The following is a 27937-nucleotide window of genomic DNA, read 5'->3' as shown; positions in this document are numbered from 1 at the left end:
AATGTTACGTCCCTGCTCAATTAGGGAACATGCTCATTTAAAGTTGTGTAATGTTCCCTTATAAGATCATTTGGCTGCCTGCTTGTAAGACTCTGTGGAAGAGCAGTGACTTTACAAGGAAGCATTGCACAAGTTCCGCTTCTCTGCCTCCTCCCCCTCCCTCCCAGCGCTTAGGACTTTCTGGGAGGGAACATGGAAGCCCCGCGTCTCCACTCCTTCCTCTCCCTCCCAGAAAATCCTAAATGCCGCTAAACAGCTGTTTGGCAGCACTTAGGACTTCCTGGGAGGGAGAGGGAGGAGCAGGGAAGCACCGTGTTTCTGATCCTCTTCCTCCCTCCCAGAAAGTCCTAAGCTTAGGGCACTGTGGCAAGCTCCGGAGAGGAAGTGGAGTAGGGGTAGGAAGAGGCGGGCCTGGAGCATTCCCGGCAAAATCCAAGCCTGTTCTCCAGGGAAGCTGCCGCTGGTGCTGCAAAGGTGCTTCCTAGCATTCTTGTCTGCAGCGGGCTATGCCTGTGTGGGGTAAGCCAGGGGCACTTCCCAACCACAGTACTGTACTGTACAGTATACCGTATAATGCCTTTTGTCTGCCCCAAAAAAATTTCCTTGGAACCTAACCCCCGCGTTTACATAAACAAATCCAATTGTCCCATAAGATTTAAACATTGTTTCACGAACATAACTACAACTTTAAGTGAGGAGTTACTGTATCTGATCACACCATTCCCTCTGTAACTTACAGCTCTAGTTCTATTTATATAATGCATGTCGGCTGACATCCCATTGGATAACAGCTCTATTGATCTTACAGACGAGAAGACTTTTTTTTTTTTATTATTAAAGTCTGAATAAAGGCCTATCTAAAGATCTAACTTGAGTGATAACATTGTTAAAGATTCAACATTCCCACCCCTTCAATTAAGGTGTAATCTAATATATACCTGACACATATTCCCCCTCCCAGAAGTTCTACAGCAAAATTAAGGAAAACAATTGATATTCCCAATATTTATACTGTAAATACAAGCAAAAAAAGCCTTTATATCATAGAGCAGTGAAAACACAAGCATAGTTGATCAAGTTCAATCGTTTACATTGAGTTACAACTTTTTTAAACCTCTTTCAGCTGTGCATATCTTAAACTGAGATACATCAGGGCAGAGTTAAGATTGAGCTTCAAGTTTAATTTTGCTCTACACGTGACTCAATTTCCTCAGCCTGAAGGCTATATTAATGCTATTTTGTGTAGATACAGATAATTTTGTTGTGTCTCACCTAGGTTATGACAGGCTGGTTGTGCCATGACTTTGAGAAAAGAAGTGTTTCCTAGATTTGCAATGAGATCTGATTTAGGATTCTGATATCACAAAAAAGCTAATAGTCACCATATGTAACATGAAAGCAAACTTTTTAAAGTTTATTAGCTTTATTTTTAAAAGAGAAGCCCTACTAATAGCAATTACATTTGTAAAACTTATACCCAACTTCTCAGATGTGGTGCACAGTAGTTCAGTATTCAGGACAGCATGATTAAAACTGGCTCATCTGCTTCCAGTTTATAAATGGAGATCTGCAAGTTTCAACTAAGACCAGAAATAAAAACAAACAAGTTTGCCTTCAAATGGAGATTTACATGGGGAAAGCAAGGAAAGAGAACTGAGGGGGGAGAGACAGCAAAGAAACTGTGGTGGCCTGCTTTAAAAAAAAACAACCCACTACTATTTAAAAAAAACTAAAGAATCAGGAAAATAGACATAAGACTGAATCGGTAGGCGAGAAGGAGAAAAACATGATAAGATATTAAGGTTTGTAATACAGCCATCCCCACCACCCATTTCATGACACTGCACTTCCCTGGAAAGTGTCCTACAGCTCTTAATTTGTGTCAGATGCCCTGTGCTGTAAACCTAGAAGAATGAAGGCCCTGATCTTGTAAATACTTGTATGTGCATAACGTTGCTTTGCTTCAGTAACAGTTGTGTGGGATGATTTTTTTCTAGTAATGACGTATTTTGAACAAGTTTAATCACAAAATACTGAACAAATGCCATTAACATTCACTCTAAACACAACAACTTCAGTAGCATGTATATATCTCATCTCTCTTTTCACTTCAAAAAACTTTATTCTACTGAGCACTTGTTCCCCTGGACTATCTTTTCCCCACAAACAGAGCAAAATGTACTGGTTTGTTCAAGATATCAGAGTGGATAAAAATCAATGATAAAAAAAATAAATTTGGATTTTAATAAAATGCTTTTTGAAGTAAAAACCTATCTAAAGATTGTTTTAATTAAGATACATTATAGCTCAAAGATATCTCATCATATAATAGGGATTATAAATTCTAATTTTATAGTATGAGACAATATATTCATATAATGTTTAAGGAAAAGTTTTGTAAATGAGTTGCAATAGTTCATGGATTAGGGATCCACTCTTATGGGGTTCCCAGGGCTTCTGTGTAGATTATTTAGGTTAATCTACCCAATGGGACTCAGTGCTCAGTCTAGAAAATTCCATCAGAGATGCTTAGTTTTACAGTTCTCAAACTGTGGATTTGTGTCTCCAGAAATAACATGCTTGTTAACAGCAAAAATGTTTTAAAATAAATAAATATACAGAGGTGAGAAATAACTGACCTCAACACTATTGTCCCTCTGCAAATTTGTGTACACAGTCAATCCCTTACCTCTCTCAAAGTGCAAAGTTTCAAAAAGTTCAATGAATAGAAAATAGATCTGGACAAGGAGAAGTCTCGAGATAAATGTGAGAAGGGAGGGTCAGGCAGTAGAAACAAAAGTGAAACTGTTTGAGCAGCGTATTCCAGAAGTCTTGAGGTCTTTCTGAGCATAGGCACCAATTCCGTGGGTGCTTTGAGGCTGGAGCACCCACAGGGAAAAATCTGCCCGCCCCACCCCTGCCCCAGCTCACCTCTGTCTCCTCCCGAGTGCACCGTGTGCCCGCTTTTCCCCCCTAGCTCCCAGCACTTGCCACCGCAAAACAGCTGTTTCACGCAGCAATTGCTAGGAGGGAGCGGGGAAGAAGGGGAATGTGGTGTGTGCAGGGGAGGAGGCGGGGCAGGGGGTGAGGATTTGGAGAGGGATCCAATAGGGGGCAGAGACTCTGGGGAAGAGGTTAGGATGGAGGCGAGACAGGGGGAGTCGGGGCAGGACTGGGGGATTCGAGCACCCACTGGCACCATGAGAAGTTGGCGCCTATGTTTTCGAGTGTAGCCTTCATTGATTTGAGATCTACCATACTATTCTCCCATTGGAAGGGAAAACCTATAATGGCAGCAGGCCAAGAAACAACCCAGTTTGGGAATAAGAATCATTCAAGAAATATATGTTTGCTGATGATGTTTTAAAGAAAGTCACACCAGAGAACTGGAGGAAGTCACTTAAGCACTTGGATTCAGAGACTGTTGACGTGATAACTTCACTTTTAACAGCAGTAGCTTCTTCTGCTGGTGTAAAAAGAATATTTTCTTCCTTTGGACTAATTCATTCCAAATTGAGAAATTGTTTGGGACCTAAAAAGCAGGAAAGCTTGTTTTTCTTTTCCAGATTATGAACAAACAGGAAAATGATATTTAATTTTTTTTAATAAATTAATGTAATTTAACTATTTTAGTTCAAAACAATTTTAACAAAAACAAAGCTATTTTAAAAAACTTGAATATTTAACTGAATTAAAAAATTCATCTGCTTGTTTTGTTAAAAAATTATGTATGCTGTTGAAGAAAAAAATCCAGGAATACATAATGTTGTTTTAGTTTAATAAAACAATTTAAATGTCTGGCTGGTGATGATCTCCTCCTAATACAGCATGGCAAGAAATTCCTCCAAATATTAATGATTAACCTCTTGAATTGGAGACCGTTCACCTCCCAATGACCTCAAAAATATCTGCTTCAATTACCTTTGGTAAGTGAAATAAGCAAAACAATCATTCAGTTTCTGATACAGCTGTAAAACTAATCTGAAAAATTTTCAAAAATAAATCACTTTAAAAATGTATAGTGTGTACCTTTTAACAATGAAACCTACATTTGAGTTGTGAAGAATATGTATTAAGGTTATAACAACCAACAAGAACGCACTTTTACCTACAAATCCATGATTAAATCAAGTCTTCCTGACTAGTGATTTAAATCAAATTGATTTAAATCAAATCCACCCTGCAAGATACTAACAGTTTTGTGATTATCAAAACCAGATGTTTAATTCATTAAATGCAGAATCAGGATATTTCAGGTGAGCTGAAAAGTTCCTGCAAAATCATATAAAAGCAGGGACTATCCCAGTATTTCAAAATTAAGTGTTTCAGGCCATTACATAGGGTTAGCTTGCTCATTTTTGACAAAACTAATAAGATTAGAAAAAAATTGTGTTCAAGTTCTCAATAAAACTTGCATAACAATTTTTACGTATACAGGACCTAAAATGAAATAAAAACCATAAGTGCTTTGAAAGTGAAGAGTCACTTTCAGAAGTATTTCAGTGTATAGTCTGCTAGATGAATAAGACAGAACTCATAACGGATCTATTATTTAAGGCCAGAATCTGGGGCACAAATCTATAGTTAGGCATAGGAGTAAGACTGGTTCAGTTTTCCAGGAGGAATGAAGCATCCATAGCCTTCACTGAAGTCAATGGATATTCAACACTTCTGAAGAAAATTCAGACTGTGTGCTTCTTTTTAGGCACCTAAAGCTAAGAGTTGTGATTCATTTTTTAAATGTCGAACATTAAACAATTCTAAATGTGTTTCAATTTCTATAAAAATTGGAATGAATTTATCCAAAGCTCTGATCAGCCTTGACAAATAGTAAGAGTACAAAATCAAAACTACCTCTCCCAGCATAAACTGGAAGAGAAAAAAAACACTCAGTTTATGACATATCTACAAACCCTTGGCTTACCCTTTTTCTCCCCTTAAAGCTGGAAAAGAGAAAGGGCTTTGCAGAAGAACAAAGATTAACAAACTTGGCTTACTTCAAACCAGGAACGGAGATGAAAGAGAGAGAAATTCTGAAGATCTTCACAGAAAAAGACCACCTTTTGCACTGTGAGCCAATGCCAACTGCACCTGTTGCAATATAGCAGAGTGGCAGTCTCAACTAGATCCAAAGCCATGTTTACAACAGACATTTTATCCACTTTCAATTGAACCCTCTATAGAATCAGTTAAAGCACATACTGTTCAGGTGAATCCACACTGTTATAGCACCACTAACCATATCAGGTCCAAACTTCTCCAGACATCTATACCACATTTCCAGGCATAGCTCAGTAAGCAATGGATTCTGGGAGATTTTCAAAGATCCCTGGTTCACTGCAGTTGGCCTTGCAGAAAGAATAGGCTGTGTCTAGCCTTGGGAAGTTTTCCAAGGAATTTTTAAAAAACCCCAACTGCATTATAACCAAAGAACTTGTTTCAGAGATGAAGGCAGCGGAGACTAGTTGACAGACACATACCAATCTTTTCAGGATTCCACATATTCAAAGTAATAGAATTAAAATAATTTTGCTTTCTCCCAGAAAATCTCACAGCTCTAGTCAGCAGCCAATTCACATTAATATTTCCATTGTTCCTAACACTAGTGAGAAATTTCCCAAGAACTGTCAGCATAGACCAGGCCAGTGTGCCCTGAAACAAGTTATTTTTGGAGCCAACAAAGCCACTACCTAGTTAGAAACTCAGCCTGAAATTGTAGGGTAGACAGGGATTTAACATAGGAGGAGTAGAATTTTAAATTTAAAGAGTTACAGTTCCCACTCCTCGTTGTGAAAGTTTGAGACCAACGAGGTCTGGTGTCACCTAAACATCAAATGCACTGGATTATATAACAGCATTAGTTGTTCATGCAATTGTATCAGACGATAACGTAGGGACACAAGTTGAGATGAATTGAGTTTCAATTTTGCTTCATACAAAAAAAATCCAATATCCTCAGTTTTATCTCTTGAAACACTAAATAAACTACATATCGTAGCAAAGTTGTCTTACTCATAACTATAGCAGTTTCTACAGCTAAGACTGAAAGTTTCTATTACACCCTGCCTCCTTTTTCACATGCTCCGAATTCTAAACCATTCGCCTTTTGGACAGATATTTTTCCATGCTTAGGCTATCTCTACACTACCACAGTAAGTCAACCTAAGTTACACTACTCCAGCTATAAAAACATTGCTGGAGTCGATGTAGCTTAGGTCGACTTACTGTGGTGCCTACACTGCACTGGGTCAACAGGAAATGCTCTCCCATTGACTCCAGTACTCCTCCGGGAACGAGAGGAGTAAAGCAAATCGACCGGAGAGTGCTCTGCCATAGATTTAGCAGGTCTTCACGAGACCTGCTAAATTGAGCGCCAGGGCATCAATCGCAGGTGCGTAATCCTGCGGTAGTGTAGACACAGCCTTAGTCTCTGCATAAGTGATTTGATGCGAAGTCTGAAGAAAATGCCGGCAGTCTTTTGAGTTAAAAGGAAGTGAAGAAGGGTTTTTATTGTTGTTTTTGCATAAACTAGCCCCAGTTTTTGCTGTAGCCATGTAAAAACACAGCTGAAGTAGGAAACAATCCAAATCAGAGCTGCATAGAGAAGGCTACAGTTTGTCAGCCTGAAATGAGAAGGTGGCACTACAATGCGATATTTACAGGTGTCAGCTGATGTTTGGAAGTATGAACTACGCTTACTAATACTACTTACAATTAACCACATGTACCATTTAAATAGACTTGAGCATCATTCATCTATTATTTAAATCCTTGGAATGCACTGCTGTATGTTCCTTTACAATCTCCAATTAAGGAAGTATACCATTTCTGTGAGCCAGTAAAGTGGATTCTGACAGATTTAGAAATTTTTTTCTAGACTACTCCACAGAAATTTGATCAATAAGCTTAAATGTAATTTTAAAGTTTGAACTGCATCTTAATTCTGTTCCCAGCTACCCAAAAGCCAGAAACTTAACATGGGTATTGCAGCTTCTCCTCTGTGAAATAGAGTGTATTAATTCTCACCCTACTGTTATTCCCTACATTCCACCCAACCCTTCAATGGACCCTTTAGTCTCCTCCCACTCCTGAAGTCAGACCTTCTTTCATGCAACCCCCTACACTGATACCAGCCTCTCTTCCCAGGGAAGAAGTGCCAGCCCTCTCAAAGTATTATGGAACAGTGAATAAGGTACTGTACAAACAAGATGAACTAGATTTATGGAAAACAAGTCAATGCAAACATGCCAAACAGATCCCAGCTAAACCAAGTATTCTGATGTAGTTCTGCAAATATTCTTGACTAGTTAGTTCATTCGGTCAACAAAAGTGACATGAAAATATTTTCAGGTGAAAATAAGTAGTTTAATTCCTAACATTTAAATTGGATCATCCTCCTCACATTAGTAGGAGAGATTTACTGGTAACAAGTAAAACTAGTGGGACAACTACTGTTAAGATTTGTCAATGAATGCTGCCTTTGACAAGCTGCACTTCTCATTTAGACAAAGGCAGATGAACTGCTTTTATATTACCAAAAAACATGAAGCAGTTTGGAAATGGTGTTTATTTACTTTCGGCATGACAATCATCTATCCCACAGACTGAACGCCACCTGCCTATTTCACAAGGCATCTAGTCTATGAAGATCTTCCCACACAAAAGTTACTTGACCTGTTGGATTAGTCCTCTCCTCTCAGCCACACTGCTATTATCTTTGTACAGTCAATAGTTCTCCCTTTAGCTATTCTAAACTCTCATACAATTTCTCTCTTTCATCTTCTCCTGTCATTCTCAAATTTTTCCAGTTCTCTTTTCAATGGCTTCTGCTCACCTCTGAAATCAAGTTCATGCTACATCTGCACACCAACTCCACTGACTGAAGACCATCTGCTATCTTCTATGAAGATTATACACCACTACATATTTTGTATTGTACAACTTGTGTCTTTTGTTAAGCTCGTCATATAGTACCAAACAGCATTATATTTAGCATAATTGTGCTGAACTGAATACATGCAAATTTTCATTCCTGTGCTGTGCAAAGTTTAGTAGATAAACTAAGCCATTGCTAGTTACAAGCCAGTTTATTTCTTCTCTAAAACTTTTTAAAAAGTCACATTTCGATGGGAAGTGAATATGCTGTTCTCTTTCTTGGGATACCAGGAAAAGAAGGCTTTATGAAACATATGAAACCTGCTACATGGGAGGTTAGCAGTATCAGGATGTTGGAGGTTTTCAATCCTTAAGAGACAGACTGGGTAGATATTGGAGACTACAAACAACAGAAGCCAACAGCTAAGTACACCTCTACCCCGATATAACGTGACCCAATATAACATGAATTCTGATATAACATGGTAGAGCAGTGCTCCGGGAGTGATGGGGGGGGCAGGGAGAGCGGGCGCAGGACTGCGTACTCCAGCGGATCAAAGCAAGTTCGATATAACGCAGTTTCACCTATAACGTCGTAAGATTTTTTGGCTCCTGAGGACAGCGCTATATCAAGGTAGAAGTATATAATAAGAAATTCACATGATTCTCCCCCCCACCCCAAAAAAATATATAGTTTTTTTTAAGTTATATTTTACACAAAATTAAGACAATTTGTTAAGGAACAATGTAAGCACGCTAGAATGCAATTTTGGTGCTAGAAGATGACTTTTGCTCTAATTTTAAAACTATCCAGATATTAGAAATACTCTACTGGTCTGTAGTTCTTTAAAACATCTGTGACAAAAAAATTGGAGTTCATCTGAAATTTTTCAAATGTTAAGTAAAGAAACTGAGCAGCCTAATGAATAAGAACATTTCCCTCTTTACAGATATCCTGACATTTCAGAAAAAAGTAATTAAGCATTATGTGTAATTAACATTTTTAAAGCCATATTAATTCATTATATCAGTCAGCATAAACAAAGCTATACAGTTCACTAAAATACATTCCAATAGCCTCATGCTAATGGGAATCCGCAAACTGACTGCAAGATCATATTCCTTTTCAAATCAGACCAATTTTAACTCCCCACAGATGGAACTGAACTATGTATTTGTACTGAAGAAATACCTAACAGCAATCGAAGATCAAGGCCCCATTGTACTAAGCACTGTACAGACATTCAGGAAACAGTCCTTACCACAAGGAGCTCACAGATTAGGTATAAAACTTTGATGTATGATTGAAAAAAAAAAAAAAAAAAAAAAAAAAAAAAAAAAAAAGGGAATACGCAACAGAAATTTACCAGAAAAACCAGCTCAAGATTTCAGTATCATCTGTTGCTATAATAAAATATAGCATTTTAATCTGACAGTGTACATTTGTTATTTGTGAAGGGGAAATTCTGTTACAAAGCAGTCAGCATAACTGCACCCTGTATTGCATCTGATGTTGCTATAGGAACTTATTCCACTGTAACAGTGCTTGATAATCACTTTATACTCTCTTCATTACAAAACTCGGTATGAATCAATTTCTGATTTTGAACCAATCACTATACCGTAAACATGGATCTTTTCGGACGGTTAGGTCTTACTGACTCACAGGAATACCAGAGAGTTTTGGTGTTCTCTTACACATACCCAACCCAAATAATTCCATCATATTGCGGCATGTTAAAAAAAATACAAGTGTAAAAATCAGATTATTACTAATAGTCTATAAACAAACTTTAATTCCTTGTTATTCTAGAAGTCTAAAACAGTCTGATAGTAGTAGTTTGAATAAATAAAATATCTGCCAAGGAGGAGCCACTACTTCAATACCAAAAATGAGGCCCAACTGGTTTATGCTTTTACTCCAAGCCATATCTGGTCATAGTCAGAAAAGATGCAACACTGCACACTGCCAATTGCTGTATTGATGTTACTTCACATTTCTACCATTTTCCTTCCATGTCTCCCAAAGGTTCTCTTAACATCCCTGTGTGGCAAGTAAATACTCTCATTTTACAAGCAGGAACCTGAGGCAGACAAAGAGACTACCTGCAAAAACATGTACTGAGGACCTGGCCACAATACATATTCATCCTGTAGAGTAGATGGGACCAGCCATATTTGAGCTATGCTACTATGTGGGACAGGCCAAACACTTCATTAACTGGAAGCCAGAACCTTATTTTAGAAGTTCTAGAAATGGAAGGCAGAAAGTCTCACTCAAACACAATCCAGGTCTCCCAACATACAGAACTGTTACTTTACTTTCACCCAACATGTTTGTTACTTGTAATCAAAGCCAGAACTGCATTCAAATAAAATAAGTTGTCTGCTGCTTTGCAATTTACAAGAGCAGCAGAAAGCATAATTTTATATTTCTGTTTACAAAATAACAAAAGATTGCACCGGAATTACTCCTCTCACAATGGTTATGTACTTAGTGCCTAACAAATCCATTTGCCCACTCACCATTAATATGCTGAAAGGTTTTCCTGGGAAATGTGGGGAGAAGCTAAGCCAACATCTGCAAAATTAAAGCTTTAAAAATGAAGTTTAGTCCTTCAGTAAAGTCTTCCAAATAAGAACTGTATGTACACAAAGCAGTGTTGTCTTCCCAATTCTGCAAGTCAACTGCTCCCGTACCTCTGCGGCTGCTCATAGCTTTGCCAAACAGCAGCTGAGTGAAATTAATATCCAGCTCTTATCACATTTATCAGTAAATCTCAATGCACTTTACAAAGGGGGTAATGAACATTATCTCTTTTTTTACATATGGGACAACAGAGCAGCTAAGTGACTTGCCCATGGTCACACAGGAAGTCTGTGGCAGAGAAGGGAATTGAATGCAGGTCTCCCAAGTCCAATGCTAGTGCCCTAATCACCAAACCATCTTTCCTTTACACCAGCAAAAGCACTTTTATAACAGTATAATCATTTGCACTATGATTTTTGCCAGCACAGAAAGATTGCCAAAAAGAATCACACTCATAACCGACATTACTATGGCAGCAAAAGTTTCAAGTGTAGACTTAGGCCCAAGATCCTTCTCCTTCCAGCAATTAGGTCATGGAGCTTAAAATCTGTCAAACACTAAATGTGGGCTAATGCAAAAAAACCAACCAACCATTTAAATGGAGCTCCAAAGGAAGACTAAGGGACAGCACATGAGTAGACACTAAAGTAGCCTCACCTTTTCCAGCACTTTATGATGGCAGGGGACTAGGCTTCTCAGAGCACTGACAGATCTCACTAGCAGCCTCCTTCACTCCACTTTACGATGATTTGTACTAAACCCTCTAACTCAAGATCAGCAAGAAGCTATTATAAAGGAGGCAGTGTTCAAAGATCTCCAGCCAGAACTAAGGTTGACCTAATACCAGATACAAGGGTGGACGGATGTGTGTTAATTAGAAGATATGTCTAGAAGCCTCTGGCATACATCATCAGGACTGGGAGATGAACCTGTTAATGTTTTTTTTTTTTTTTTTAAACTAGGAAGAGGCCCCAGTTTTGCAATCCATGTTAGGAAAATGGATGTGAAAGACTTAACTCTTGTCTAACTCACCTGGAAAAGCTTCCTACTTGCACCAGGTAAGTGAAATTTTAACACCTGCACCCACAAGTCACTATTTCAAATGAACAGCCTTTTTAGCATATACATTTTCCATCATCCAGGTATATGCAAATTTGTTCAAGAGTCAAAATTCAGCTGATCAAGTTAAGAAAGGCAGGTCAGCGTAATATGCTAATTTGATGTGGATAGAAGTAGATGGTTTCTGCATCTGAACATAAGAAATTACCATTCTATAATTTTTTTCTTAAGTATTCATCTGACTCAGTGGTTCTCAGACCATGGAACACTTGTGGCCTAACCAGCACCCAGCTGTGACCCATGTGACATCCTCAGGGCTGTAACTAGGACGGGGCAGGGGGGCCCCTGCCCCAGCACAGAACCGGTGGGGGGGTGGAAAATAGAGTGGCACAGGATCGGGCCCAGAAGCATCAGCAGGAGGCCAGGGTGCTCAGCTCCTCCCAACACCACAGGATCGCAAGTCCAGGATCCCTGGCTGGAGCAGGCTCCTCGGCACTAGGACCACAGCGGCAGGTGGGCAAGGCAGGCTGCACTGCTGAGCTACATGCAGCCAAGGGGGGCTGGGGCACAGCAAGGAGGTACAGCTGACGCACAGAGGACACACTGGTGTCAGTCCCTGGATGGGAGTAGATACTGGGGTACAGTCCCTGGATGGGGGGGTTGAGTTCTGGGCAGCAATCCCTGGGGCTCTGCAGCCATGCTCTTTGGGTGCTCACCTCAGCCGCACCGCCAATAGCAGCACAGAAGGGAGGGTGGCAGTACACCACCCCATGCCACCCTTATAGTAAATTAATTTTAACAGGTAACGTTTTGACTTATTTGGCTAATTTAAAATGCTCTTAGACATTTGCCAGTGTTGAAATGAAAGGTGCTATATTGATCTGAACTGTATTGTCGTCACATAACAAATACTAAACTTTTTCTCGCGGGGGAGGGCAGACGTACAGGTAAGTATATAGAGTGTGTGGATGTGGCCTACATAAGAGAGAGCTGCATATGCAGCCCACAAAGATAAATAGGTTGAGAACCACTGGTCTGACCCATATCACCTTTCATAAGCTTCATATAAAAATATCTCTCTGAACAACTTAAGTTAGAAGTGTCCTACTGCATTAAAACTTAGTGGTGAGTGAGCAGTTGAATTCTACAGCCATACGGTATTTACTGGTACCATACTAAAAACTAAAACCCTTTAAAAAGTTTGTGTAGATGTAATGAAGACTACAAAGTAATATTTTGATACATGACATCATAAGGTTCCAGGCCACAGCATACATGGAATAGGACTGACAAATACTCCATTGCTACAGAGTACTGCCATCTAACTTCAAATGGGTATTTATTACTTTAAAATCTGTATGCATCAATGCAGCTGATGCTAGAGCAATAAGTGGGAATGGTACGTTAGCACATGTGAGGTTGTAAGGCTTTCACTCACCCCTATGCTCAGCATCATTGTCCTCTCCCCTAGAGGGTTTGAAAAAGTGTACACCATAGTTTGCTCAGGCTAGGGAACTCACCTAAAAGGTAAGAGACCCAGGATCCAGTTCCCTGTTCCAATGAATTTTATAATTTATCTATTATCTACACTGCAACAGTTTCAACAGGAGAGACTGAGAAAGCCCCATATCAGAATAGCGTATAGCCCAGTGTTTTGGACACTCCCTGAAGAGATGGCAGACCTCTGTTCAAATCTTTCTTTCCCCTCAGGCAGAGTGGGAGTTGGACCAGGGGTCTCCCACAATTCAAGTGAGAATCCTAAGCACTTGGCTAGAAGTTATGAGGAAGGATTTCCTCCCCTGGCTATTTTGTGTAAGCCCTGCTATAGGGACCCAATCCAGCAGGCAAAGTCTGAGTATACTTACAGGATTAGAACTCCACAGGCAAAGAAATGAATGCCCTGTGTATCACTCTGGGGCTCAGCCATCCAAATGCCTGGCATGGGGCTGCAGCACACACGCTTAGAGGCTGAAACATAGGTGGCTATGGAACTTTTACAGGAAAAAAAAATTAAGTGCTGAGCAAGTTTATGCATCTACATAATTCAGGGGTAGCTGACCAGGGGTTTTGTGAATCCCAGTAGGGCCTGATTCCTGAATATAACCTTTCCTGGCATGCACCTTTCGTTTTGTCAGGGTGTAAGTAACTTCTTACTTCAGTGCTTTAGCTCATCCCTTCATCAGAAAAGGCTCCATGTACTCAAAAAATTCTAGTTCTGCAAAATGAAGTCTTAGAAACAGTTAGTAAAATATAACAAACCTATTCATGTTCATTCTAATAAACTTCTGTCCTAATCTGAAAGAGGCAGTCTAGCAACACATGTAGAGCTGTAACACGCTGTTTAATTTATTTTTATAGTTAATAATTACCCTAGTAAATCAAGCTGTTAAACACAGTGGTTCTCAAACTTCTATATTAGTGACCCCTTTCACACGGCAAGCCTCTGAGTGCGATCCCTCCTTTTAAATTAAAAAACATTTTTTATATTTAACACTATTCTAAATGCTGGAGCTGATGCAGGCTTTGTGGTGGAGGCTGACAGCTCGTGATTCCCCACGTAATAACCTCATGACCTCGAGAAGTCATGACCCCCAGTTCAAGAACCCCTGAAAGCTTTCAGATCACTGCATTATGTAACTTAACACTTGCTTGAAACTTACGCATGAGGTTGCAATGAAATTTTTAAGTTATTTAACACATCTTTAGAGGACTAGTGTCCATAATGCAAAAGTTAAGGCAAAATACTGGCAAAGTGAAAAAATGTACAGAAAAATGCAGTCACAAGGTCACATTTTCAGCAAGATAACTTACTTCAAAACAGAGACTATAAAAATGGTTTCAAACTAACAGTTTAAAACTTAAAGGTAACTCTCCTACATGCACCTGGACATTTAGAATCAGACTTTTATAATTCATAGGACTCTTGCTCAGTAGATTACAAAGACCATGATTTATGAAAAATTAAGCCACATTTGTCATGGAAGTGAAAAAGATGGAGCTTTTGTTGTATTCATGGTTAAAGTTATGATTTAGTCACAGAGGTCGTGGAAGTCACAGAATCCATGACTTCCAGTGACCTCTGACTTCTGCCTGTGGTGGTCAGGAGCTGAGGGGTACCCCTGCCGCCTCAGGAGGCACCTGCCGCCATGGGGGAATCCCCAAGCTGCAGGCAACAGGGGTACCCCATAGCTCCCAGCTGCCACAGCGGAACCCCCAAGCTCCCGGTCACTTTGGTTCCCTGGAGCTGCAGGGGTACCCTGTAGCTCCTAGCTGACAGGGGAGGTGGGGGCACCCCACAGCTCTCAGCCCCCACTGGACCCCCAGAGATGCAGGCAGCTGGGGTACCCCACAGCTCCCAGCTGCTGCATGCGGCTCCTAGCCCCTGCGCAGCAGCCCCAAGTCAGGCAGTGTGGGGACCTGCAGATCCCCATTTTGTCCTGTATATTTTTAGTAGAAGTCACAGACTGGTCATGGCTTCCATGAATTTTTCTTTTTTGGCCATGACCCATCCATGACTTTTATTAAAAATATCGGAGACAAAATCTTAGCCTAAATCATGACACCTAATACAGTTTCTTCAAGTTAGATCTTGAGACACCCATAACAGGTTACATATTGCAAACTCCTCGGTTAAAAAAAAGTTATTAATCAAGACTTAAGTTATTTAACATTTGTACTGTGTACCCAATAATCACTTACACCTAGAACTAAACCAAACACATCCCATGACCCTCTAGCTAAGTTCCTTGTAAGCTGCACAGCCGCCTATTAAGCACTGTGCAGGTGCCCAGGGAACCTGCCCCTGCCCCAATCTGCTGCAGACAGGGGACAGGCACCCCTCCCCTAGCTCCAAACCAGCCCCAGCCCAGACCTACCATGGCCATGGGAGGGGCAACACCCTTCCCCCCCCAACTCAGCCCTGGGCCTGCCACGGCCATGGGAGGGGCATCCCTCCCCCAGCCCAAACTGAATCCTGGCCCAGACCTACTGCAGCCAGGGGACAGGTGGCCCTTCCCCGTCCCCAACCCCGGACCTGCCGCGGTGGGGAGAAGCGCCTCTTCCCTCCAGCCCAGGTACTGCTGCAGGGAGAGTGAGCTGGGGGAGTCCTCTCTCCCCACTGTAATTCCAGTGCCTGCACTTCCATTCAGAGTCATCACCCTGGTCCCCACCCCAGAGTCTACACCCCAACCCTCTGTCTCAGTCCTAAGCCCCTCATCCCCAGCCCCCCTCCTCCCCCCAGGGCGCACCCCTCCAGATGGAGCCCTCACATCCCTGCACACCAACCCTCTGCCCCATTCCTGAGCTCCCTCCCACATTCCAAACCCCTGGGCCCCACCCCCATCATGAGTTTTGTTACGTGCATCAATATGGAGGAGGTGTGTCACACATCACCTCCATACTGGTGCACATAAAATTCATTCTGTACACGTGTGGGAAAAATTAGAAAGAACACTGCCCTATAGGCAATCTCAGTATTTTTAAATGTATTTTACTATGTCTCCTGTGCTTTTGATACCTTTCCACTCCTGCCTTCACTGCACTTTTTTCTATCCTAGCTAATCAATACTGTGTTTTTAATGTATATTCTTTCCTTTCTCTCCCCCTGCCCTTAACATTAACTCCCCCTCAATACATTTTTACCTCCTTCCTCCCATTCTCTTAAGCTTTCAGACCTGTGTTTTTACTTTATGCTCTCAGTCTTACTCTCTCCCAATCACAGTTACACCCCGCCCCCAGGATAAATGACAGTAGCTCCAATTATCCTGTATTTGGCTTCTCTCTCCTGCAGAAAAGTGTAGCTGCATCAGGTGTTTTGCTCCCCTGCTCTCACCTCCTCTCTGGGAAAGAATACAGCAGTTCCCAGTCCCACTCAGGCCCCTAAAGATTGCTACTAGCCCTGAGTGAGCAGGTGTTTCTAATGAACTTGATTATAACAAGTTATAGAGCTGTACTTTTGAGCTATACCTGTGGCTGAATGCCCTCCACAGGAGCAGACAGGGAAAGCAGGTTGTTACTAGAAAAGTTATCAGTTGTTTATGGTTAGGGCCCTAACAAATTCACAGTCCATTTTGGTCAATTTCACGGGCACAGGATTTTAAAAATCGTAATTTTCATGATTTCAGCTATTTAAATCTGAAATTTTCACTGTGTTGTAATTGCAGGAATCCTGACCCAAAATGGAGTTGTGTGGGGATCATAAAGTTATTGTAATGGGGGTTGCAGTACTGCTACCCTTACTTCTGCACTTGGGCAACTGTAGAACAGTATTTGCTGGCCAGGAGTCCAACTCTGAAGGCAGAACCACTGCCAACAGCAGCGCAGAAGTTGCGGTATGTAGAACCCTGCGTGGATACAAATGTATACCCGCAGATGAAGGTACATGCACCTGGACATTTAGAATCAGACTTCTCCTGGGAACTGCAGCAGCAAAAGGAGCAAAACATGGGATCACTGCTCACAGGAGCCAGCACCCTGCACTGGCAACTCCTCCGGCCTGGCTGTACCACCCCCAGCCCTGCCATGCAACTGTCTGCAGCTCCTGCCTGGGCACGTGTGCCACTTGCACACATTATAGCAACCAGGGACAGATGCCGATGAGCATAGTGCCCACCCAGTGGACAGGGTCAGGGGCAGTATAGCCATGCCAACGGAGCTGCCAGTGCAGGGTGCTGGCTCCTGGGAGCAACAGCCCAACGTTCTGCTCCTTTTGCCGCTGTGGTTCCCAGGAGAGCCCTGTAGTTCCACAGATACTGATTTATATTCGCAGATATCTGCACCACACGTATAAATTTGTATCCATTCAGAGGTCTAGTGGTATGGTATTGCCACCCTTACTTATGCGCTGCTGCCTGCAGAGCTGGGCCCTCAGTAAGCAGCTGCCACTCTTCAGTACCCCAGCTCTGACGGCTGCAGCACAGAAATAAGGGTAGCACAGTATGGTATTGCCACCCTTACCTCTGCGCTACTGCGGGGGTGTGGGGGAGGGCGCTGCCTTCACAACTGGCTGCCTTGCCAACAGCCACTACTCTCTGGCCACCCAGCTCTGAAGGCAGCACAGAAGTAAGGATGGCAATACTGTGACCCCCACTAAAATAACCTTGAGATCCCCCCCTGCAACTCCCTTTTGGGTCAGGGCCCAAAATTTGAGAAATGCTGGTCTCCCCCATGAAATCCGTGTAGTATACGATAAAAGCACACAAAAGACTAGATTTCATTGGGGGCGGGGGGAAGAGACCAGATTTTATGGTCTGTGAAGCCTTTTTCATGCCTGTGAATTTGGTAGGGCCCTATTTATGGTCCTAGAGCTGTGCGGCAGGGCAGACCTGAAGTCATGCAGTTCTCCCAGCCTCTGATGCATCATGCCTTTGGCCCTTGTCCCGCTGGACTAGTTTGGTACCCTTCTATAGTAGAAAAACACTAATTTCATGGTAGTATGAATATATATAATCTTTCTGATTAAGAGTAGTGTTTATGTGGCTTTTATGTTCAGCTAGCGCTTTACAGAACTATCTTTAAAAAAATAACATTTGAATTTATTGGGAAACTTCAGTCTGCACTAACGTTGCACAGAAATGCAGAAACAAAACAAAACTGATTTTCTGAAGAATAAAAACTTGACCTTCAACACAATTTGACACATTTAAAATTCCTTGTACTTTATCTCTCACCACGTTTTCTAGTACAAGATAATAACTGTTAACAAATTTATTGAGTAAGAGTATTTCTTTATATTGTTTGTTGCAGGCCAAAGTGTCCTTAAGGTATTATTACATGAATTTTAAAAAATCCACAGATGACTCAGTATGTGGAGCCCTTATTAGCATCTTCTAGTGAAGAACTAGCAGTAATAACAGAACATTGATATAAAATGACATCTAACTTCTCAAAGTTTTACAAAGTGAAACATGTCCCAAGAGACTCATAACTTGGTAGCTTAATGAAAGTGATCTCCTAATAGAAGTGGGTAAGAATTATGCTCTGTGTCTGGAGAATCTTCAGGGACATCGCCTTTTGCTTAATAACGTAGGTCTATATTCTGCCGCATACAGTAAATCCCATGCAATTTGTACACTGCACTACATTTTAAGAAGTTGACACTCTTTTTCAGAATAGCATTTGGCATTATATTGTATCTTTTAATTCACTAGGTGAACCCAAATACTTAAAATTAGACATCAGTAAGCCAAGAACTGTGTGTTGTGACCCTTACTGAACTCTTCAACACCATACAACCTTGAATATTAGGATTTACATTGTCAAGAGGACACACGGGTCAAGACAAAATGTCTTATTGGGTTAAGTCCAATTTGAAAAATGTCAGTCTAATTTCGACCTGGACAGTCAAAATCGAGACAGATTTGCAGAAAGTCTAGAAACTTGTACCTTTTAGGTTTGTAATTTAACTCCCTCTTGAACTGCTTTCTTGCACAATGAAAGAGCATTCTGTCCGATAACTCACACTATGTCAATTACATTTCAACTGCATAATAAATTCTGTTCTTCCACAACTTTTGTCCTGCCTTACAACTCAGTAACATCCCTAACCTGTCTGCTTCTAAAACCATTTCTGCACAAGAGTTTCAAGTCAGTATCTGTTTTCACTATGTTGGCTATCATCCTAAACCATAACAAACAGTATAACTACAATAATTGAGATACTTATGCAACATTTAAACAGATTTTCAACATACACTTCCCAACCTTGAAACAGTTCTGAAGCTTGCCAATTGTTAATTTAAGCATTTAACATTTAAAATGAACCCACTGTTCCTTAAGTACAAGTACAATCATTTAAAAAAAATTGTACTGTAAATATGCTACGACAAAAGTCAGCTCAGAAGTCTGAGCACACCTAACCCATACAAAAGATAGTTGGGGTCACCAGTTTCAGAATTTTTGGAGTGATTGGTTTGTGTGTTGTGACAGATATGGCCATTTCCTGCAACGTCCTTGGAATGCCTTACTTTATTAAGTTAATCTGTTATGGTGGGCCAAGATTGTATGTTACCTCTCAAGGGAGATGAGACCTGGAACTTCAAAAGACTATACAGAAAATGTGCCAGACAAGTATGGACTTTCTGGGTAATCACTACAGACACATTAATGCAAATTACCCAACTTCAGTTATACAAAACCCCAGTCTTTTAAAGTTACTCCCCCAAGGAGAGGACATAAGAATGGCCAAACTGGGCAGAGCAATAGTCCGTCTAGACCAGGATCCTATCTTCAAACAAAAAAAAACAGGAGTACTTGTGGCATCTCAGAGACTAATAAATTTATTTGAGCATAAGCTTTCGTGGGCTACAGCCCTCTTCTTTGGAAGCACAGAATGGAACATATATTGAGGAGATATATATATATATATACACACATACAGAGAGCATGAAAAGGTGGGAGTTGTCTTACCAACTCTGAGAGGCCAATTAAGTAAGAGGGAAAAAATTTTTGACATGACAATCAAGATAGCCCAGTACAGACAGTTTGATGAAAAGTGTGAGAATACTTACAAGGGGAGATAGATTCAATATTTGTAAAGGCTCAGCCATTCTCAGTCCCTATTCAAGCCTAAGTTGATTGTATCTAGTTTGCATATCAATTCCAACTCAGCAGTTTCTCGTTGGAGGCTGTTTTTGAAGCTTTTCTGTTGCAAAATTGCCACCCGCAGGTCATTGAATGACCAGACAGGTTAAAGTGTTCTCCTACTGGTTTTTGAGTGTTATGATTCCTGATGTCAGATTTGTGTCCATTAATTCTTTTGCGTAGAGACTGTCTGGTTTGGTCAACGTACCTGGCAGGGGCACTGCTGGCGCATGTTGGCATATATCACATTGGTAGATGTGCAGGTGAATGAGCCCCTGATGGTATGGCTGATGTGATTAGGTCCTATGATGATGTCACTTGAATAGATATGTGGACAGACTTGGCATCGGGCTTTGTCTTCCAACAGCGGCCAATGCCAACTGCTTCAGAGGGAATGAACAAAACAGGGCAATTATCAAATGATCCATTCCCTTTTGTCTAATCCCAGCATCTGGCAGTCAAGAGGCTGAGGAACATCTAAAGCATAGGGTTGTGTCCCTGACTATGTTTGGCCAATAGCCATTGTTGGACCTTTCTCCATGAACTTATCTAATTCTTTTTTGAACCCAGTTATAATGTTGGCCTTCACAACATTTCCTGGCAATATGTTCCACACATTGACTCTGCATTGTGTTAAGTCCTTTTGTTTGTTTTAAACCTGTTGCCTATTAATTTCATTAGCTAATCAACAGAGAGGGTTACCCATTACAGAAGGCCAAGATCAAAGGCCTGAGCTGTATAAAGAAATGGGTGATCTTCCCAGCCTTTGTTTTGGTTCTGAATTTAAGGCAGATAAACTTGTAACCACAGGGAAAACCCAGTTGTGGGTTCTGAAGGTGCACTTCAGTCTCCTTTTCTCTTCTTGTGGTACATAATAGCCTAGTCTTCAGTAGGCTGTAATACATTTCAGTTGTTGGGTTTAGTGTGCAGGTGCCAGATCGTGCTGGTGTCTTGTGATATACAGGAAATCAGACTAGATGATCTAATGGTCCCTACTGGCTTTAAACTCAATGACTGAAGTCTAAAACCTACCAGAGCTCTAGGTCAAACTTGGGGGTTACCTCTAGCAAGTTTTCTAACATGCATGTAGGTTCTCTTAGTGATTTCACATGTTTTCTCTAATTAATTTACCTTAGGAATAAATGTGCTAACTTAGAAGAAGCTGTGGGGTAACATGTAACTGTGGGCAATACATTGGTCATAGTCTTTAGAGAGAAAGCAAAGCAAAGACTGTTTAGGCAGTCCAACTTGCGGGGAATCACAGTGTAAATCAGGTAGTCGTACAGCCTTAAAAACTCGCACCAGAAAGGAATGAGATGCAGAGCTCTACCCAGGAGAGGTGATGGCTGAGAGCTGGAAATCCTTATGCATGGCAACAGCAAGCACTCAGAAGAGGAAAAACTGGTGCATTTACCCTGAAACTGTGACATGTTTGGATGGTAGGGCTTAGGCCATAGTACTCTTCAACATTTCCTACTGTCTAGTTTAGGCTTCTGACCACTCAGCTTGCTGGCTTTTGTGAATCTTTTTCTTAGGCATCTTATTCTCCGCATTATTGTATAGGGAGCTTAACTCAGGGCTGAGGATTCCACTGAGCAGCAGGGTTAGGTGATGTAATGCTTAAGTCTAGCCTTTAAGGCCTAGCTAAATTCAGTTATAACTTGGTAATATGTACAAAGCCAGGAGAGTTCTTCTATAATTAGATCATATATGGCATTAATTTCATTCACCTCTGACCTTGTAAACACGAATCGAACAACATCTTTATCAAAGAATGCCCTGTGGTCCACAAACAAGATGTATCTGATGGCAAGTCTCAGTTACCTGGTCTATACTTGAAAAATTATATCTTGCTTAGTCTTCCCGTGGTCACCATAAAGGTACAGAGGAACTTGCCAATCCAATCAGAACCCATCCACTATTTAACCCTTTGCCACACTACCATAGCAACCACTGAAAGGTCATTAACTACTGCAGCAGCTAAGTTCACAAGTATGGACCTCCAAGAGAAGGGTCATCATCTTTCGGATAGAAATTTATTCTGAAGATGGAAACATACAACCCAGAGCACTCCCAAGTGAGCCTCAGATAGCACTCCTCACCCAAAGAGGGGATCACTCTCAAAACAACTCTGGACTTCACCTCCAGCAAAGCTTTCACCTTAACAGGAGATTGCTATACATAACTAGCCTCACTGAGTCCAGAAGCTAAGGTGAAAACAAAAGACACAGGAACATACCAGCACTCCCAAGAATACTTAACTTGCCAAGTATCTCATTAAAATGGCCACACCTCATTGCATCTCAACCCTAACTTCTTACCAAAATACAGTTTCACTCCACTGTCCATTGGATCTAAATTTAAGACAAGGTTAGAATCTACTAACAGTTTTTTTTGAGCTTTGGATTGTTGTAACGGGACAGAAAATACTGCATAAAAGCCTCATTACGTCAAATAGCTGGCATATAACTTATCTGCTCTTCTCAAGTTTCCAGTATTTCATTCTTTCCTGCTACCTTCCTCAAGTTCACTTCTAAACATATTCTCACAGAGAAAGTTTGTAAGAACCTACTTGTTTGCTATGAAAAGCCTCCAAGGCAGTTTGAAGGATTTTTTTCCCCAGACTGAAAATCTCTATCTCAGCATTCCAAGCTTTTACATCATCTTAGACACTGGACCCAACTCCTGATTCTACCCTGAAGAAATTAGGTTAAGAAAGCATCACAGTGTCACAAGGAATACCAATCCTTACGTAAGATTCATCTCTAAAGCAACACAAACAATTCAGTGGCCTGGGTAAAGAGACTTACAACTAAAGATTAATTCACAAAACAGAAATGGCAGACAAAGCTGATTTGGGCTGTGGAAGCAGCCAAAGAAAAGGAATAAATACCCTTTAGAGTTGTGATTTGGAGTCATTCAGATTGGGATTTCAAAACATTTTAACTATTTCCAAGTTCTTCCATGGCTGAATTAAGTATAGTACATACTAAAAGTTCATAACCTGCAGAAGTTCCCAGTGTAGACAGTTGTCACAGTTTCACAGTAATTGCACCTGTATTCCTCCTGCTTGGTCGCTCAAGGGCACGCATTTAAAGTTTCCGGCTCCCAGCTATCACTTCTCTTGGGTGGAGACCTGCATCTCTCCCTCAAGACCAGAATTTTAAGGCTGCATGACTCCATGCTTTACACTGTGATATCCCCAAGCAAGACAGTCACCTAATGCCAGCACCTGTGCTTTGCTTTCCTTTCCCTCTGAGTGCTATAAACAGTGTATTTCCAGCAGTTACAAGTTATCACACAGCTCTTTCTAAGCAAGCATCTTTATTCTTAAGGCAAAACCATTACAGAGAAAACATTAAAATCACTAAGAGTGCCTATATGCACACTAAAAGCTTACCAGAAGTCATCCATCAGTCTTATGGGGCTCTGATAGGCCAAAATCTTTTCAACTCTTCCGCAAAAGTTAAGACTCTAGCACAGCAGGTCCTAGCCATTTGTTGGCTCAGAAAGGCAGCCTTGAGTCAGTTTACATGTAACCTTTTAAAGCCAAAAACATTTTGTTTTCCTCGTGCGTGGAAACACACACTGAACCAGTATATATGTACCTTTGCAGGGAGTGGTGCCTCTTTGGAGGTGTTTAAGGTGAATAACTCATATTGTAATCACAGTTTTCGTTCCTGAAGGAGTTGCAGAACCATCTCCCATGGAGTAGAGCACAGTCACACATATGCTTGGCCCACAATAATATATGAACTTATTACGATATGTTTCCCCAAAGATAGTGTGCCGTTGCAATATCTGTTTACTTTGCTAGCTCTTTCATGGTTAAATAAAGCATGGTACATACCAAATAAAAGTTCTTTACCTGCAAAAGTTCCTACTGCAGGTAGTTACCTAAAACTGAGGAATAAGACCCTGCTTTTTCTTAAGATAATGGCAATTCCTTCCCTAACTTCAACAGGAACAGAACCTAATGTAACAAGGCTTTTTAAAGACTGCTTTAACAGGCAGGAAGAGGTAATAAAATTAACAATTTCTTTTTAAGCTAAGTTATACTGCAGCTTTAAAATACAAACCTGCATTTGCTGTAGTTAACATTTAAAGTACTTGAACTATAATCACTGGTCTAATCTAGCTAAATTAATCAGGAGAAAAAGTTTAAGTCAGGCTTACATAATACAAGCCAAAACCGCACACAAACAAAACCAAGCCTCGCTTCCAAGTGTAAATTCAGAGCAACATTGTTCACTAGCAGAAGCTAGACTACAGTTCAACTTGCTAAAGCTGAGTTAAAGGTGTTTTCCTGGCACAGACATAAGCTAAGTAGCCAAGTTTAATCAGTCCTAGCTAGCACTGGCTAAATGTTCTCTAGTCTAGAGACAACTTTAGAAGCATGCTGTATGTGAAGTTTACAACAATTTATATTTATTCATTTTAAGACAGTGTTATACACTTCTAGTTTAATCTATCATTGAGCTCTCCTTTCACCTATCTTATACACCATAGCAAGAAACAGTAGCAAGTTTTATAACAAACAGCATTTTTCTTTATAAAAATTATGTTAATCATTCTGACAGCTGTAACTGTCAGCTGCCATCTTCCCTATGCTAGCGCCAATTTTCTACACAAAGAGAGCCAAAGCCATAGGCCACAATCTGCAGAATCAGACTATAATGATTTCAAGCTCATCAATATTCTTAGATACATTCATAATGAATACAATATTCCAAATGTATGGCAGATCAACTTATCTAGTCTCATCTATAATATTTTCTTTAATTTGGATACGTTTAATATGTTTCAGCTGTTACTTTAAGGCTTTTTAAACTGAAGTTAGTAATTATGGTATTAAAAGTATCTGTTCTGAAGGTCAATGATAAGATTGGATTGCTTTGTTTTGACCAACACAAATTCTATTCTAAACTTTAGTATATTTTACTGTATTATTTGAAGTAAGAATAGTATATTCAGAACATTTATAATATGTCTCAAAACCCAAAACAAACATCCAGCAGGTAGGTACGGTAGAATTTTCAATTGCTGCTACACCCACAAAGACAAAGTTAAATACTGTTTTACCGAAGATATTGGAAAAAGCTATTAGAAGAATGCAAATAAGATTTACAAGTTGTAAGTTGCCGCTAAAAAATTCCTGAGTTTCCTATTTTCATGGCATATTTTCAGCCTCCAGATTTTTCTTTACTTTAAGTGTAATAACAAATGACTAAAAAAGATTGGTAAGAGTCACATGTCCTGTAACTGGCTGCATTAAGAGCTGCTCTAAATAAAACAATTGCAGAAGTTTGCAATTATTCAGTACTGAAAACTAAGTCAAAGACGATAGACTCCTAGCAGTTACAAGGGTTGGAAGATGGACAGATTTTAACCATATGAATTATCATCCACACTGACTCCTATCTAGAAAAGACCACTATGGATTATAAAATTGAAGTATTAAAAATATTATTTAACATGAGTAGGCAGATAACTGTTCAAGCACATCAATCACTCCAAGTCCTTAAACACCAAATATTTAAATTTAATTCACAATTACTTAAAACATCCCCAAATTATCAAGAGTCATCACATGATTAAGTTAAAGTATGTAAATATTAATTCAAATGCATGTATGAAACAAATGTATACAATTAGCCAACACAAGTTGGGTCTGTTCAGTTGCTAGTCATTACCAACTGATCCTTCGTAGGCTTAACTCTCCTCAGCAGTTAGCTAGTGCTTACATTTTACATGAATTATCAAGCAAGAGAAAGAGTGGTTTGGACATTCATTCATCTGGAACTGTATAAACCCAGGTCCAATTCCTTGCTATGCTACAAACTTCCCATGTGACCTTGGGCAGGTCAGTAAGTTTCTCTGTGCCTCAGATCCTGTTTGTAAAGTGGGAACAACAACTCTTCCCTACCTCTCAAGGTTGTCAGAGAACATATACAGTAACTATTGTAAGGTGCTCACATACTGTAGTAATTGGGAGGGGGGTTCATATGTACCCAAGATAAACAGATAATATCTCAATAAAACTTTGAGATTGGTTATGCCTATGTTTACATACATTAAAAGTGACACCTGTTCATTTGGTGATGCAAATTATCAGAATGCCTCACTAAACACCAGGAAGTAAGGCACCAAGTAGTACCAAAAAGTCAAAACAGCAATTACATATATTTATGTAGGTACAATTTGCCCATTAATATAGTATACTAGTCATTTAATGCACAAGCTATTAGACCTGCACCAAATATTCACAGGTTGGGAGCCTTATTTTGCATCAGTACTTCTACCATGATAAAAGCTTTTGCTGTTATAATTAGAAATGTAAAGTCTCAGTCTTTAGAGGATTCAGCTCTCTATACTGGACACATCTGGAGACAGTCCTGGGGTTAGTTCACACTTTATAACATTAGACATCTAATTTTTCACTCTAGGTGTGAAAAATTCTCATGACCCAAATAAAGTTAAAACCCCACCCTGTCAGAGATTTGGCAGCCTTATGCTAACACCAAACACTCCTCAGAGGGAGTCCCATTATCTTCAGCTTGTAACAGCAGGTGAGACAGGCCCAGAGTTACTTTATACCATTACCAAACCTGCCCAAACTAGCCAAAGAAAAGGCTGCATAAGAACACACTTTAGCTGCTGGTGATGACTCTCTGGGTTGTTCAATTTAACTAGTTTTTAAATGTAGCTTTATAAATGTATGAATGGGATTACAGGACAGAGTTGCCCACTACAGCAGGGGATTAGACTCTACAACCCAAGAAGTCACTTCCAGTCCTATGCCTTTTAGGTAGCCCCCAACACTGGTCCTCCTCCCTCTCAGGGCTCTCCCCCTCACACCTCTACCTCAGGCTTGGAGTCTTCCTCCACACGGCCCGACACCACGCAAGCCCCGTGGCTATGTGAACAGGTACAGTTCCCGGCCATAGGGCGCCTCCACCTAGGAGGGCCCCCACCCCAACCCTTCGCCTAGAGGGATGCCGCCCCCCTGAAGAGTGGTGAGCTTAGAGGGGCAAAGCCCACTCCTCCGGCTTCCCGGCCTTCACAGGTAGGGCTCCCGGCCCACACTGAAGCCAAGCAGCTCGCCCCTGGCACGCCCCTCGTGCTCCGAGCAGATCGGAGCCTTGGCCTCTCCCGCCCCCCGGCTGCCCCGGTACCTTGCGGACCCCCTTGTAGATGTAGAAGTAGAGCTCCCGGCCCACATTGAAGCAGAGCCGGTCGCCGTTGCCGCTCTGGTCGTTGACGTTGACGAAGGAGACACGGACTGGGTTGGAGCCCTGCGAGTTGAAGGGCACCCGGTTGGGCCGGCTGTACTCCGAGTGGCTCAGCAGCTTGTACAGCCCCTCCCGGGTGGTGAACTGGGTCTTAATCTCGTTCATCTCCTTCCCTCCTCCCTCCGCCGCCATCTTGGAAAGGAGCATTCATCCTGCCCCAATGCCCGGATGTGCCCCCACTGCGCAGCCGCTACCGCTCGCTCTCTCTACCCGAGAGCGGCACGCAAAGGCCGTAAGGGGGAGGAGCTAGCTCGCCTGTTTACCGCGCCTCTGCGCATGTGCCAGCTTGCCTGACATCTGGGCGGCCCCTAGTGGGGAAGAGGCAGGGACAGGGGAGGGGTGGTGCTGCTCAGTGGGTAGCAGCGCCGGCCCTAGCAATTTCGTCGCCGCAAGCAAGGCGGCACGCCGCGGGGGGCGGCAACCGGCAGAGAGCGCCCCCCTGCGCTGCATGCCGCCCCAAGCACGCGCTTGGCGTGCTGGTGCCTGGAGCCGGCCCTGGAGGGTAGAGCGAGGCTCGCGCACCCAGTGCTTTTACAAGGGC

General features: G+C 41.3%; 1 protein-coding gene across 4 annotated transcripts in view; it reads right to left on the bottom strand.

The window, feature by feature from the left end:
• Positions 1–27580, bottom strand: part of WDR20 (WD repeat domain 20) — a 77594-nt gene extending 50014 nt beyond the window's left edge. For all 4 annotated transcript variants that reach the window (XM_050954163.1, XM_050954162.1, XM_050954164.1 and 1 more), the window contains exon 1: positions 27280–27580. In XM_050954163.1, coding sequence (XP_050810120.1) covers positions 27280–27543 — 264 coding nt within the window. In that variant the 5' untranslated portion in view covers positions 27544–27580. The remainder of the gene's footprint in view (positions 1–27279) is intronic.
• Positions 27581–27937: the final 357 nt, after the last annotated feature.

The sequence above is a fragment of the Gopherus flavomarginatus genome, chromosome 5 (assembly GCF_025201925.1).
Source record: "Gopherus flavomarginatus isolate rGopFla2 chromosome 5, rGopFla2.mat.asm, whole genome shotgun sequence".
Taxonomy (NCBI): domain Eukaryota; kingdom Metazoa; phylum Chordata; order Testudines; family Testudinidae; genus Gopherus; species Gopherus flavomarginatus.
This window is presented reverse-complemented; position numbering and strand designations above follow the sequence as displayed.